This window comes from Malaclemys terrapin, chromosome 4, assembly GCF_027887155.1.
Source record: "Malaclemys terrapin pileata isolate rMalTer1 chromosome 4, rMalTer1.hap1, whole genome shotgun sequence".
In the NCBI taxonomy this organism is placed as follows: Eukaryota; Metazoa; Chordata; order Testudines; family Emydidae; genus Malaclemys; species Malaclemys terrapin.
The window spans coordinates 123,316,187-123,332,749 of record NC_071508.1 but is presented as its reverse complement, the minus strand read 5'-3'; the positions used below and the strand labels follow the sequence as shown (position 1 = coordinate 123,332,749).

Sequence of the window (16,563 nt, the reverse complement as noted above, 5' to 3'; positions counted from 1 at the left end):
TACCATTTATTTAAATTATTGGATGTTTTCTACATTTTCAAATATATTGATTTCAATTATAACACAGAATACAAAGTGTACAGTGTTCACTTTATATTTATTTTTCTTGCAAATATTTTCACTGTAAAAAATAAATAGTATTTTTCAGTTCACTTAATACAAGTACTATAGTGTAATCCCTTTATCATGAAAGTTGAACTTACAAATGTAGAATTATGTACAAAAAATAACTGCATTCAAAAGTAAAACCATGTAAAACTTTAGAGCCTACAAGTCCACTTGGTCCTACTTCAGCCAATCGCTCAGACAAACAAGTTTGTTTACATTTTCAGGAGATAATGCTGCCTGCTTCTTGTTCACAATGTCACCTGAAATGGAGAACAGGTGTTTGTTGTAGCTGGCCTCGCAAGATATTTACATGCCAGACATGCTAAAGATTCATATGTCCCTTCATGTTTTAACCAACATTCCAGAGGATACGCATCCATGCTGATGAAGGGTACTGCTCGATAACCATCCAAAGCAGTGCGGGCCGATGCATGTTCATTTTCATTATCTGAGTCAGATGCCACCAGCAGAAGGTTGATTTTCTTTTTTGGTGGTTTGGATTCTGTAGTTTCTGCATCGCAATGTTGCTCTTTTAAGACTTCTGAAAGCATGCTCCACACCTCATCCCTCTCAGATTTTGGAAGAGATTCTTAAATTTTGTGTTGAGTGCTGTAGCTATCTTTAGAAATCTCACATTGGTACCTTCTTTGCGTTTAATCAAATCTGCAGCAAAAGTGTTCTTAAAATGAACATGTGCTGGGTCATCATCCAAGACTACTATAACATGAAATATATATGGCACAATGTGGGTAAAATAGAACCGGAGACATAAAATTCTCCCCCAAGGAGTTCAGTCACAAATTTAATTAATGCATTCTTTTTTTAACAAGCCTCATCAGCATGGAAGCATATCTTCCGGAATGGCAGCCGAATCATGAAAGGGCCTACAGATGTTTAGCAGATCTGGCACGTAAATACCTTGCAATGCCGGCTACAAAAGTCCCATGTGAACGCCTGTTCTCACTTTATGGTGACATTGTAAATAAGAAGTGGGCAGCATTATCTCCTGTAAATGTAAACAAACTAGTTTGTGTTAGCGATTGGCTGAATGAGAAGTAAGATGGAGTGGACTTGTAGGCTCTAAAGTGTTGCATTGTTTTGTTTTTGAGTGCAGTTATGTAACCAAAAAAAATCTACGTATGCAGTTTTGTGATAAAGAGATTGCACTACTACAGTACTTGTAAGAGGTGAATTGAAAAATACTGTTTCTTTTGTTTATCATTTTTACAGTGAAAATATTTTTAATCAAAAATAATTCTATAAAGTGAGCAGTGTACGCTTTGTATTCTGTGTTGTAATTGATATCAATATATTTGAAAATGTAGAAAAACATCCAAATATTTTAAATAAATTTCAATTGGTATTTTATTGTTTAACAATGTGATTAATCACAATTAATTTTTATGAGTTAATCGCGTGAGTTAACTGCAATTAATCAAGAGCCCTATTTAGGCAAAGAGTTTCTTAAGCATTTACAAGGGTTCAACCCAAAATATTATAACTTCTTTGGGGATTTTCATATGTAGGCTTCTAAAAAGTACTTTTTCTCTTGTTGTTTGTGCTATTGATTGTAAATTACTACTCTGCCAATGCACAAAGTGATACTGTAGTTGCAAATTTTTATTATAAATTTTACCATCTGTAATTTTCCCTTACCACTTACCTTCATTTTCTGTCAGTTATAAAAATTCTCATTGTTATGATCAAGTAGAGCCCAATCCTGCAAACTCTTACTCATGTGACTGATCTTTACTCAAGCAACTAGTGTGTTTGATTTCAGTGATATTACTCATGTCCATAGCATCTACAGTTATGTATACTGGAATTAAAATACAGTGAATATATAGGTTTTCTTTAAATGCAAGAAACTGTTAAATATGCTAGCATGTCATAAATGCAATCAATATACTGTGAAATTTGTGCACAAAGAAATCCAATAGCTGTTCTTATGTTTCAATAGAGAAATGCTATTTTATATTTTTTTCTTTACCTACCTTTTACCTATGTTTGAATGTTGTGGTAGAGGCTTACTTACTTTTAGTAAGTACTTTTAGTGTCCTTGCATTTTCTATTTTATTAAGAATTATATGCTGTTGAAGTGCTCAGAGGAAAATAAACCGTTGTTTATCTCAATTTATTTCCCAAACTAAAGTATTATTTTTCTTTTTTTTATCTAGTCTTCCAGAGTACAAGGAACAAATAATGCTGATCAAAGTGAAATCTGCAAGCTGCAAAATATTATCAAAGTAAGGTGACAGTTTTCACAAATCAACCCACACACACAAATTTTTTTATAATTTGCAGCTAAGCCCCCAGTCCTGCAAACATTTACATGTGTAGTACCAATGCCTGCAGTCATATTTCATATGACTCAAGTTAAGTGTATGCATAAGTGTTTGCACGATCAGGGCCTAAGTCCTTTGTACTAAACAAAGTGTATTGGCATATAATATACACATTTACCCCCATATAATGCAATCCTCAGAAGCCAAAAATCCCTACTGCGTTATTGGTGAAACCCCATTATATCGGGGTAGCCGTGGCAGGGCTCCAGTGGTGATTTAAAGAGCCCGGAGCTCTGGCTGCTGCAGGGAGCCCCGGACCCTTTAAATCGCCACCCAAGCCCTGCTGCCGGAGCCCTGGGGTAGTGGCGGTAGGGCTCCAACGGTGATTTAAAGGGCCCAGGGCTCCCCAGAGCGGCAAGAGCTCCGAGCCCTTTAAATCGCCTGCCAAGCCTGCTGCCGCAGCTCCAGGGTAATAGTGACAGGGCTCCAGTGGTGATTTAAAGGGTCCTGGGCTATGGCCGCTGTGGGGAGCCCGGGTCCTTCAAATCGCTGGCTGAGCCCCGGGGTTACCACGCTATATGCAAACCCGTGTTATAGCGGGTCGAATTATATCAGGGTAGAGGTGTAATTGTGTTTATAACCAAAATGTTGCCACACCGCCTATATTTAAAAAAAAATTCTGATTGATTAGATGAACGAGTGTCTCTCAGGTTGGTCATACAACTGGCTTGTTACAATATTATAGGCTTGAAAATATAAAGTTTGTAAGATTAAGGCCAACACTTCAAAAGTAGCCAGTGATTTGTAGTGCCTCAATTTTTGGATGCCCATCATGGGATACCTTGAGGTTGCTTTCCCTCTCCAATCCCTTTCCCCAGTCTCTATAACTCCAAGTGAAGTCGGTGGGAACTATAGGTGTTAAGCACTTCTGAATTTCAGACCCTTGATGGCTAACTCAGACACCATAAAAATTTTAGTCTTAATTTGTAAGGTACATATTTTGTACAGGGGCATATCTGGACGTAATTTTGTCCTGAGTCCTATTTTTTAGGTTAAGCATTATTAATGTACTATATAGGTGTGAAGGCATATACTGGTAATGTAATACATATGTAAATGGTGAAATAAGACAATTTTTTATACTTACAATGAAGCTGGAAAATCAAATCAATTTTATTTTCAATACATGGTAAGGTGAGAGTAAGTGTATTATCTAGTATAACTTATATTTTTCTAGTTTGTTTTTCTCCCATATTTGTGTGTTTTAACATAAGTCCTAATGAATGATGGAGAGGAGACTTCCTGGTAACTAATACTTACCTGGAGAAGTTCAGGGAATGACAGGAAAACTCCTCCTGATCACGCATTGCTGCTATTAAATGTTAGTTATTACATCCTTATTATTTATCCTATGTAAGTAAATAGTGCTCACCTTTTTTCTGTATTGAAAAGTGAAAAACCTAATTGCACCTTGCCGGGGATGCAGAATTCTAGTTATACTACTAGAAACAGCTTTTTTTTCTAGAGTTCCAATAAGCTTAGAATATTGAATTTATAAATATGATTAGAAGGAAGGTATATTGTTGCAGTTGTCTCTTCTCCACAGTCTTGGATACTTAAGGCAACTTTCAAATTAGGAAAAGCTCTAAATCAGTAACTCTCAACCTTTCCAGACTACTGTACCTATCCCTTTCAGGAGTCTGATTTATCTTGCGTTCCCCAAGTTTCACCAGACTTGCTTACAAAATCAGACATAAAAATACAAAAGTGCAACAGCACAATATTACTGAAAAATTGCTTACTTTCTCATTTTTACCATGTTATAAAATAAATTAATTTGAATATAAATACTGCACTTACATTTCAGTGTACAGTATATAGAGTAGTATGAACAAGTCATTGTATGAAACTTTAGTTTCTGCTGATTTCGCTAGTGCTTTTTATGTAGCCTTGTAAAACTAGGCAAATATCTAGATGAATTGATGTACCCCCTGGCAGACCTCTGCGTATCCCAGTAGTACACATACCTGTGATTGAGAACCAGGGCTCTAAATCAGTATAACAGAAGTCTGAGTGAGCTCTGCAGCCCTTTTTACATACTTTTCATTGTGGACCAGTCTTTTCCACAAATGATGTGACACTTTGCTCTCTGGCTGGTTCAGAAAGTTAGTCTTTCTTTTGCCTTCTATGATGTACTGTAATGTTGCATTTGTCTACTAAGGTGTAAATAATCCACACACTGTAACTCTTCCCAAAACAAGGGCCAGCCTCTAGTCCTATGACCTGCTCCTGCTCCAAAAGAAGTCTGTTGCAGGGCTCTCATTGACTTCTTTGGGAGCAAGTTTAAGCCCTCTGTGAGAATCTCAAGGTTGTGGAATCTCTTCCAAAATGAGTCCAGGTTACAGAATTGAGCCCGCGTTCTGTCAAAGTAGAAGCAATCCAATATTTTAATTTTTTTAGCCATTTGTGACAAAAGTTATTTTTTTCACCAGGACAAATGAATTGACCATGATTCTTCTTTCAAGAATAGTCCCAGCTACTCTCCCTAGTGAGGCTGAATTTTCTTGTTACTTAAAGAGGAGAAAGTTGAGGCTAAGGTTGTGGGCTACATTCTGGCTGTTAGTAAATTCCTGTGTTTGCATAAGGTAAGGGCTTGTCTACATGGAAAGTTAGTACCCAGCAAGCCAGGATGTGATTCTACAGGGCATCAGCTTGCCACACACTAACTCACTATGTGGACACTGCTACCACACAGTAAAAGTCCCGGAGTGTAGAATAGTACTTTGGCACTTTCACTGCACTATAGTAATGTCCACGGGGCGAGTTAATGCATGGCAAGCTTGTGCCCTGTAGATTCACATTCTGGCTTTCCAGGCATTAACTTGGCATGTGCACAAGCCCTAAGTTACTTTTTTGGTGAAAGAACACTGCCAACTATCCCTATAGCTGATAAATGTTTTTGTTTTCAATTTTGCATTACAGTCAAGCTCCAAGACGACATTTTTTCCTTTCAGTATTTGTAAAGTTCTTAGAAGATGTGACATGCTTTATAAGTGCTAAGTACTTTTGTTATTTAAGCGATAATGTTCAGAGTGGGCACTTCCAGGGACTTGAGGATCTGAAGAAAAGCTAAGGGGATTTAACATAGCTGGTTATTAACTGCTGCTATGGATTGCTTTATCTGGGAGTGTAGGGGGGTTGTGGGGTATGTGTCACTATTGCTATACTTTTCTCTGTGCTGAAAAGATCAGAGTAGAAGTGCACATCCATGGGACACAGCGTCATGTTACACAAAAGTGGTCAGACAACATGTACAGTTACAAATAGGAAAATAGCATTCTGTGCTCATGATTCCATTAAAAACGCGCACACACAGAGATTTTTGTTGTCATTACTTCCTTGTTCAAGAAACTTGTTCACCTGTTTACTTGGCAGCCCTGACGTATCAATGGTTGGAGTTTCCTAATTAACATGAGTTCTCCATCCAAACAAAATTATTATCTGAATTTTCATTCATAGAGGTCAGGGATTTTTTGTCTGTCATTGCAACAAGGTGGTAGATCTGAAAATACAAGTTATTTGACATTTGAGACAATATTAACCTGATTATAATTTAACTGTGTGAGTGGGAGTGTGTGTATGTGAGAGGTGAGGTGGTGGTGAAGGAGAAAAAAATCCAGTCATCTACCGTCTGGATGTCCTAATGCAGGGATCAGCAGCCTTTGGCACGCGGCCCGTCAGGGGAAATCCGCTGGCGGGCCGGGACGGTTTGTTTACCTGCAGCATCCACAGGTTTGGCCGATCGCAGCTCCCACTGGCTACAGTTCGCCGTTCCAGGCCAATGGGGGCTGCGGGAAGTGGCGGCCAGCACATCCTTTGGCCCACGCTGCTTCCCGCAGCCCCCATTGGCCTGGAGTGGCAAACCATGGCCAGTGGGAGCTGCGATCGGCTGAATCTGCGGACACTGCAGGTAAACAAACCGTCTTGGCCCGCCAGTGGATTTCCTTGATGGGCCGCGTGCCAGAGGTTGCCGATCCCTGTCCTAGTGTATACATTCTCCTATGTGTCTGAGATTACAAGTTCTTTGAGGTGGGGCTCTTTTTATTTTTGTAGTTTGTACCATGCCAACCACATTGATTGATTGTATAAATAAATAATTTTTAAACAGGCATGTTTTATTTTTGGTGTAAAATATTTGGCAGTATCTTTGCAGGTGCAGAAAAATATTCTTTTAAAATGTATACATACTGTGTGTCTGCATTCTAAATATTTTTTTTTCAATTACACTTTTTAGGAGCTGAAACAGAATTTAAGTCAAGATATAGATGAACATCAGCATGAGCTTTCAGTATTACAGGATGCACATCGACAGAAACTAGCAGAGATAAGTCGTCGGCACCGGGAGGAATTAAGTGAATATGAGGAGCGAATTGAAGAACTTGAAAATCAGTTACAGCAAGGTATTTATTACCCTGCAATCTTTCTATTTTATTGGCTGTTACCCTCAGCTTTTATATGGAATGAACTTCATTCAGAAATCAAATGCACATACAAATGAGCAGTATAATCTACGTCCAGTACATTCATATGGATTTAGCAAATCTTTAGTTTGGTTATAATTGACTTGAGCACATTTAATTGCATTGTTAATGGCTGCTCTTCAGAAGAAAACGCACATGTGACTTTCAGCTGTCCACCAACAGATTCTGGTCTAGATACTGAGTGAGAAATTCTTCAAGTCTGTTAAATTTATTTTTCAGAGCTATGGGGTTACTACCTGTGGAAGGCTTCTCTCCTGCTATTACCAATCTACTAGAGTTGAAAACTATCTGAGAAACAGATATATCTCTTCACTTGTATTCACTGCGGGATATTTTTTTAAACGCCTGGACATTAATTTGTCCCCTAATAATCTACTTACTTCCATATCCTCAGGCAGGTGGTATGCACTAAATCCATAAAGCCAACACTTGTTTGATTCCAATCCAATATTGATTTGGAAAGAGACTGCAGAATAGAGTGAAAACTTTTCAACTCAAAAAATAATTCTGGAGGCAAGTAGTAGATACTAAATGGGTCACTCACTGAATGATATGAAGTCAGAGTTGATGGTGATGAGGGCTGTATAAGTTCCTGGTTGGATGGGTTGGTAGATAAAACACTTTATAGCAACAAGTGCCTTTATCTGTTTTTCTTGTACTGGGATATCTTTGGATGCATAGAAGTGAAAGTTTGTATGTCTTATTAATTGGGTCTCTTTTTGCAGGGGGCCTCATTTACAAGTTCATATCTAAACTTAATACGTTTCTTTTGTAATTGATTCATCAAAACTATGCCACCCAAAGAGTGTGTGTTACCCTTTGGGAAAGAGACGTACTTCCAATGACAACTGTCCCTTCCCAGAATGAAAGAGAAACTCCATCACCGACAGTGTCTCCTCAGATATAGAGTTAGGCAGAAGCACCATGTAAGAACTTTTTGAGGTCTCAACCAGAGGTGGTAGGGAACTGACTCATGGTATATTAATGCCTGTTAAAATTGTTCTCTGTCTTCTGACTTCTTTCAAAACAATCCCTTTAAAGAGTCTTGGGTAAAATCAAAGGCATGAGCCACGCATCTCTTGCATAATGACTCAGCTGTAAGATAAAATACTTCTCACACTTCTTAGTATGATATTACTCACCTATGACCATACCCTTGCTAAATTGCGTTTTCACCCATCTGGTATCGTCTGGATGCAGATCCTAGAAATTCTTGTTTTCAGAATCTACGTAGTCATGAATGGACAAGCAACATGTCTTCTTTTAGCAGCTTCTATCTAAATTTTGGCTTTCTGCCTTCTTGATCTCTGTAACTTGTATAAATGATTTGCATTATAAGTTACGCTGGCTATACAGAGGCTCCTAAAGTTTTAGGGACATTATATCTGGTACCTATAAAAACCCAACTTCTCTTGAACATGACCTTTAGGTTGAAAGTCTGAGAGTTTTATTGCAGAATAATGTGTCTTTGCTTCTATGCTTGGCAATTTACATTTTTAATTTAAACCTTTAGAGGAAAAGTCAATACTGTTTACTGTATATTGAATTATAAATTTAAGGATTTATGTATAAAATGACAAAACCAAATGTAATGAGAATTTAAATGTTTTGTTTGTCTATAGAACATATGATTGTCATCAAAACATTCTTTAATTCTTGCGGGAACTTAAAATAAATCTAATACGTTTGTACCGATTACCAGTTTTCAGCCACAATCCTGAGAAATTAAAATTGACTAAAATGAATACATGTGAAATATACAAATTATTATAACCCGTGACAACCATTCATTAACTCTGTTACATTAAAACAACAAACCACAAAACCTAGTGTCCTTTGATCTGGAATGAACCTGGTAGCTAACAGTATTCTGGTCAAATAGTTTTAGGAACGTATGAAGGACTGACTAGACAACTTTATTTTTTGATACTCGTTATGACTTTTGATTATTTTTCCCTTTAAGTCAGTTTTTTAACTATTGGTGATTAGAACCCATATCTGCCTCACTTCACTTGTTTCAAAATTGCCATTTTATAGTTATCAATGTAAGCAGCTGTGAGGTGCATCTCTTCTAAAGCAAACCACATATCTTTATATACTTCAAACATTTGTTCTTCTAAATGTCTCTCTTGCTTTCTGTAGATGAAGTGAGTGCCTCCATTTCATGAAAGTTATTGTTTAACATTGCCAACCTTTCAAGAATAAAAATTCTTAGTTGGTAGCTGTTCCAGGAGAAAATTCTATAATGCTGACTTTGGTTACTAGTCTAAACTCAATCTCTTGTGCTTTTTCAGGTGGTGCAGGCATTGAAATCACTGATCATTCTAAAATTAGCAACCTGCAAAAGAACATTCAAATTCTACAAACTGAAAAATTAGAGGACACACAGAATATGAAGGAACTGGAGGATAAAGTAAAAAATGTAAATGAGAAATTATCTTCTGTAGAAAATGAGAACAAAATCCTGCTGAACGAGAGAGAACTGGTAAAGGTGGAAAACAGCCAAATAACACAAGAATATGAAAGACTGAAATCTGAGTTTATTAAGCTTCAAAATTATGTTGCCGAACAGGAGACCCTTCTGAAAGAACAGGGGAAAAAACTCCCACTGATGACATCGTCAGAGGAAGAAGTGGTCAGACTACAACAAGCACTGTTGGGTAGGAGTTTTTCAGATCCTATCCAAAATATTTTACACATTTAAAAATAGAGAGAAGCCATTTTAGGAAAAGCAGTATGAATAAATGAGATTGTGACAACTATGAATAGAGCCACTTTAGAAAAGGGTTTACCCCTGAAATGATCAAGTAAAACAAGATCTGAAAGGACTACCTTGGCACTACTCTGATAGTGAGGTAGAAGTCTCTGGTTAGCTTAGTGAAGATGCCTGGTTAGAGCCTAGCAGGAATTTTTGTTCTCTGTTTTGCTGTAATGTTAAAAAAAAAAAAAAAAAATGCCAGTTTTATGATGATGGTTTCTAATATTGTTTGCATCAGTCTGTAAAGATACAGCTAAGATCAAAACATGTAGAGAGAGGCTGACAAAGGTTAGAGATATGGCCGGTCTTAAAATGTTATTGAAAATACTAAGATTATTTACACTGGAAAGAAGAGAAGCTAAAGATGACAATTGAACAATTTAAAATTATGGCATGGCACATGAAAAATGACCTTTCCTGTTGGCTTGGGTTGCCTTCCCTTATCAACCTGGGCTTGTTTTCTTTTACTTCCGTCCTTCGGATCCATTTGCTGTCTTGCTCTGACACTTCGTCTTGTTTTACTTCTCTTGCCCCCAGCAAACCCTGGGCTAAGTATGGTATACTGTAGATATCTGAACACAGAGGCCCTCTGAATATGAATCTCCCTATCTGCAGCAGTATTTGCTTTTTCCCACAGAACCCATAGAGAGTTCTCTGCAGGTCCAGAGATCTTCTCTCAAAGTGTGAGGGGGAGGGCTGCAGCCCCCCAAAGTAGATCTGCTCAAGGGTTAATACTGTCTGAGCCCTATCCATTTTACAGAAGCTACCATTCAGGGGCTTCCAGGGCATTCAATCTGGGAAGTGCTGGCAACATGATGGTCCAGCCAGGGAATCTCTGCAGAAGTTTCCCAGAGAACAGCAAAGCACAGGGCCAGAAGTCCTTATTTTTTCACAGGGGACAAACCTTATTCCTGACTGCAGAATCCAGAAGAGACTGAGGAGAACCTTGTAGTGTTTCTTGCCCTGTAAACTTTTTCTACATAGGGCTTTTTGGGGTTTCTTGTGAGGGAATAGCTTTCAAAATGAGACTGTTTAGCCATGAGTTTCCCACAGTAATGACCACTTTTAAGTAACAAGCATATGCTTTTGCTTGTAACCATTATAGAAACTCAGTAGTAGGAGTTACATTTAAATTAATATTTTTCCATTATAATTAATTGTTTTTTTATGTTCTAGAAATGTAATTCACAAAAATAAAATGCTGTCTTTGTGATTTATAGGCAGTGTCTGTGTTGTGGTAAAATATGTAATCCTTTCGTTTTAAATATTTTTTTTTGGTGTTTTATAATAGTCTTAAGTACTTAGTCATTCAAAGCTAAATTTCAGTAGCTACTGATGGACTGTGTCTGTAACTTTGCTTGTGTTCTAACATTTTGGCTTGAATCTAGCTGCGAAGTGATGAAAACTGAATCATACTGTTGTGTTGTTACATTATGGGTTTTTTCCCACTGATAGGAGCATGCTGATGAAGTATACAGGTTTATTGCTTGGAGACATCAATTTGGTTTTAGTTCCCTAAGATTTTTCTACTTAATCTGTATGGCAATTTAAATGACCTAATCTTCTGGTTGTCAAAAAATAATTTGATTTTGTTGTTTTTTTTACAGATGCAGAAAAAGAAATAATGAGACTTAACACCTTAAATCAGGTAAACTGATTTCGAAATGATACCAACGCTGAAGTCATAATAGTAAGAACTAATGTGAATCATAGAATCATGCAAATGTAGGATTGGAAGGGACCTTGACAGGTCATCTAGTCCAGTCCCCTGCACTGCCATAGGTCTAAGTATTATCTAGAATATCTCTGACAGGCATTTGTCTGACCTGTTGTTAAAAACCTCCAATGATGAAGATTCCACACACACTTTAGCTAATTTGTTCCAGTGATTAGCTACCCTTACAGTTAGACATTAGGAAAAACTTCCTAACCTAAATCTCCCTTGCTGCAACTTAAGCCCATTACTACTTGTCCTTTCCTCAGTGGTTAAAGAGAACAAGTTATCACCCTCCTCTTCGTAACAACTTTTTATGTACTTCAAGACTGTTATGTTGCCCCTCAGTCTTCTCTTCAGACTAAACAAACCCATTTTTTAAATCTTTCCGTATAGGTCATGTTTCCTAGACCTTTAATCAGTTTTGTTGCTCTCCTCTCGACTTTCTCCAATTTGTCCACCTCTTTGCCGAAGTATGGTGCCTAGAACTGGACACAGTACTCCAGTTCAGGCCTTCTCAGTGCTGAGCAGAGTGGAAGAATTATTTCTCATCTTGCTTACAACTATCATACTAATACAACCCAGAATGTTGTTCGCTTTTTTTTCAACAGTATTACGCTGACCCGTATTTCGTTTGTGGAACACTATAACCCCCAGATCCTTTTCTGCAGTTCTCCTTCCTAAAGTGGCCATTTCTTATTTTGTATTTGTGCGGTTGATTTGTATTTGTCCTCATTGAATTTCATCCGATTTAATTCAGATCATTTTTTCAGTGTGTCAAAAGATTATTTTGAATTCTAATCCTGTCCTCCAAAGTGCTCACAACTCTCTCCAGCTTGTTGTCATCCGCAAACTTCAAGTGTATTCTCTGTACCCATTATCCAAATCATTTATGAAGATATTGAATAGAACCAGACCCAGAACAGATTCCTGTGGGACCCCACTCAATATGCCCTTCCAGCTTGATTGTGAATCATTGATAACTACTCTGAGTACAGTTTTCCAGCCAATTGTGCATCCATCTTATAGTAGATTTGTGTAGGCTATAGCTCTCTGAGAATGTCATGCAAGACAGCATCAAAAGCCTTACTAAAGTTGAGATATATTACATAATCTGCTTTTCCCCCTATCCACAAGGCTTCTTACCCTGTCACAGAAGGATATTAGGTTGGTTTGACATAATTTGTTCTTGACAAATCCTTATTGACTGTTACTTATTCCTCATTTTCTTCTAGGTGCTTACAAATTGATTATTTGCTCCATTATCTTTCTGGGTACCAAAGTTGAGCTGACAGGTCTATAATTCCCTGGATTGTCCTGTTGACCATCAATGATCTGACTAGAAGATAATCAGGTTCTTGTTCTGAAATCAGGCCACAGAATTAGAGAATGTAGAGAGTCCAGTACTTTGTAAGGACTCTCAGGGTCTGTGGCAAGAACATTCTTGCTGAGGACAAAGCCAAGCTTTGGAGATTTTTATTAAAATCAAGGAAAAGGTCATCAAAGCTCCAAACCATAGAATCAGAAAGAATAATATAGTTCTATGGGTACCTGTGGTATCATTCCTTACAAAAGCTACTCTCACCCTTCCTTGGGGACCTGGTGATGGAAGACAAAGGACTAACCTTGTCTCTGGCATACCAAATGAGTCCGATGATCCAGATTCCTCAATGCTGAGATGGTGGAGAGAAGGTTCAAATGTAGAGTAGCTAAGCCAGGGGTGGGCAAACTACGGCCTACGGGCCGGATCTGGCCCCTCAGGGCCTTGGATCTGGCCCACGGCGCCGCTGACACCACATCCCTGTGGCCCCCGGGCAGGGGGGCAGAGGGTTCCATGAGTTGCTCTTGCCTCCAGGCACCGCCCCCTGCAGCTCCCATTGGCTATGAATGGGGAACCGTGGCCAATGGGAGCTTTGGGGGAGGTACCTGGAGGTGTGGCAAGGGCAGTGCACGCAGAGCCCTCCGCCCCACCTCCCCCAGGGGCCGCAGCGCTTCCGGGAGCCGCGTGGGGCTGTGGACGGGGCAGATATGCAGGGAGCCTGCCCTGGCCCCGGTGCACGCCGCTGCCATCCCGGAGCCCGAACCCCTCCTGTACCCCACTCCCTCAACTCCCTGTCCTGAGCTCCCTGCTGCACCCTGCACCCCTGTGCACCTCAACCCCCTGCCCTGAGCCCCCTGCCGCACCCCACATCCCTCTAGCACTCCAACCCCCTGCCCTGAGCCCCCTCCTGCACTCCACACCCCTCCTGCACCCCAACCCCCTGCCCTGAGCCCCTTCATACACCCTGTGCCCCAATCCCTTGCCCTGAGCCCCTTCCTGCACTCCCTCCCACACCCCAACCCCTTGCCCTGGCCCTCCATACAATTTCCCCACCCAGATGTGTCCCTTGGCCCAAAAAGTTTGCCCACCCCTGAACTAAGCTATACTGCAAAAGCCAAGCTGGTAGCTAAACAAAAGAGGAACTAAAAGAACTAACTCCTCTTGGTGGTTTGCCCTCTTCTAGGGTCTTGGCACTATCCTGAATATTCATGTCAGTGCCCAACCTTCCATGCCCAAATCTTATTCCCTCACCCACATAAATCTTTGGGTACACTTACTATATAGGCTAGCATATTTATGCATATTAATAGCACATCCATACAGACCATTTTGTATTTAAAGTCTGCCTTCTTCAAGTCCATTGTCTTTATTTTGCTGTTTTCCCTCCCACTGTTCCTTAGAATCATGAACTCTCTCATTTCATGATCATTTTCACTCAAGGTACCTTCTGTCTTCAGAGTCTCAACTAGTTCCTCCCTTTTTGTCAGAACCAAATCCAGAATAGCTTCTTCCCTGGTTGTTTTCTCCACCTCCTGTAATAAAAAATTGTCTCCAGTGCATTCCAAGAACTTGTTGGATAATCTGTGTCCTGGTCTATTGTTTTCCCTACAGATGTCTGGGTAGTTGAAGTCCCCCATTACCACCAATTCCTGTGTTTTGGATGATTTTGTTAGATGTTTAATAAAGCCTCATCCACCTCTTCTTCCTGGTTAGGTGGTCTATAGTAAATCCCTACCAGGACATCACCCTTGTTTTTTACCCCTTTTACTCCTGACCCAGAGGCTTTCAACAGGTCTTGCTCCCACTTCTATCTCAACCTCAGTGCAAGTATAAGGAAAAACACTCTTTTGAAATTGTATGTTTTGTATTGAACATCTTGAAAGCTTTTTTATTTTCATGTAGATAGTCTTGTGGTAATCAAGGAAGTAACTTTAGGCTAATAATTTCATGATTAAATATGCTTTCCCTATCTCTTCTATATCCAGTCTGGTATGAGAAACTCCACACACTCTAGTAGTTAGAACTATTGCACTCCCTCTAACAGTTTATTATTCAATGTAATACAGTGTGTAACTTATTTTTAATTAAGTGGTGAAGGCATCCTAGAAATCACATGTAAACTTTTCTACAGTATTACAGTATTTGCATTGTCACTTTCTAAAAATTGTTTTTCATTCTTACGTGCTCCTTTATAGAAAAACCTAAAATGTTATAGACTTCTTGCAGATGCTATTGTTTTGATACTTTGATACAGATTCAGAAGAAACAAAATTCTCAGATGAATTACCAACTGTTATTTTTGTAGGCTGATAGTTTTATTGGTGCAGGAGAAGATGGTCTAAGGGTTAAAACAGATACGCAAGTTTTAAAAGAAGAAAATCATAAACTAGGAAAAGAAAAAGTATGTTAGTTAATTGACCATCTTTGCTTTTAGTTTTGTATATACATTTACTGCAGTATAAGAGTATTAACAAGCACATTGTGTGTGCATTACTATTCTGTGTAAAGTTTTCAGACCAGCCTTAAATCTACTTAGAAAATTTGACTTTGTTTATTAAAGTATTTGTATGAAGTTGTTGAACTTGTAGTATATTTTTATTTCTCAATTTTTTACAAAAAATCTCAAGAAAATAATTTAATTCCATTTCAAAATTAAAAGAAATTTCAGTTAAATTCCCATATTAAAATAGGTATTTGATTCTGAATTGTATTTGTTACTACTGCTTAAAAGTACATCCCATTGACATATTGTAAGGGAAAGAGACAGCCTTTTCACTTTTTGTTTACTTGATAAATGTTACATCATAGAAGCTGATGTATTTTGAGTTGTAAATTAACCATTTTACGGAATTGCATTGATATGTTTCCTCAAATGTTGATTTAAAAAAAAAGAAAAAGGACAAAAAGAATCTCTGAATTACTGGCTTTGTAGCTATAGCTTTCCAGCAGCTTCGGTCAGTTTTGTTAAATATGATTCCCCTTCATATCTGGCATTGCGTTGTGGTCTCTAAATTCTGTTTGCCATTATTTTAACACTGCATCCCACCCTGCGAATGACAACAACATTTTGATATTGCACCATAGATCCAAAGATTTCAATTTCTTTGGTAGAAAGTTGTTAACATAGAGAAATGACATAGTGCTTGAAGCATCAAGTTTAAATACCTGGTCTCCCTGGAAATTTAGGTTCTTCTTCGAGTAGTGTGCCTATCGGTGCCCCACTGTATGTGATGTGATCCCCTGTGCCTGGGATTGAAGATCTTTGGTAGCAGTGCCCATTGGGTCCCACATGCGCTCCTCTCCATCTTGCGCCGAGGGTAACTTACAGCTGTGTGGTCCAGCCGTCCTCAGTTCCTTCTCGATCGCCTTTGGTATAGAATCCGGAGCAGAGCCCTTCTACCTCCTTAACCTTTAGAGAGATGCTAACCTTACATTAGTAGGTGAATAGCCATTTCTGTTAATTTTCTCCCCCTAAAAACATTTTTTTTATAGTTACTCTTCCCTCCCCATTACCTTACGCTTCCCTGTTTTCTGCCCTTCCCAAATGGGATCTCTCCTCCTCGGGACTATGCCAGGATCTCCTGGGTTCAAGAGGTGCTTCTCTTGTTAGGAGGCCTTTCCCGTGAGTGACGGGCACTCACAGTGCATCCACTGCCTCGGAGAGGGCCACGTCGCACAGAAGTGCACCCACTGCATCAACTTGACCACCGAGGCCCCAAAAGACTGTGAATTCAGACTCAAAATTCTCCTCATGGAGAGTTCTCTACAGCCAGCTTTGGATCCCAGCCTTGATACCTCTCCGGCCTGGCTCTCACCCTCATTTCGGTCAGCAGTCG

At 39.1% G+C, this 16,563-nt stretch overlaps 1 protein-coding gene across 1 annotated transcript in view; it reads left to right on the top strand.

The window, feature by feature from the left end:
- The window catches only part of TRIP11 (thyroid hormone receptor interactor 11), a 79,127-nt gene that overhangs the window by 11,778 nt on the left and 50,786 nt on the right, over positions 1-16,563 (top strand). Inside the window, exons 5-8 of the mRNA XM_054026749.1 lie at positions 2,286-2,354; positions 6,688-6,853; positions 9,229-9,594; positions 11,300-11,340. Of these exons, the coding sequence (XP_053882724.1) occupies positions 2,286-2,354; positions 6,688-6,853; positions 9,229-9,594; positions 11,300-11,340 (642 nt within the window). The remainder of the gene's footprint in view (positions 1-2,285; positions 2,355-6,687; positions 6,854-9,228; positions 9,595-11,299; positions 11,341-16,563) is intronic.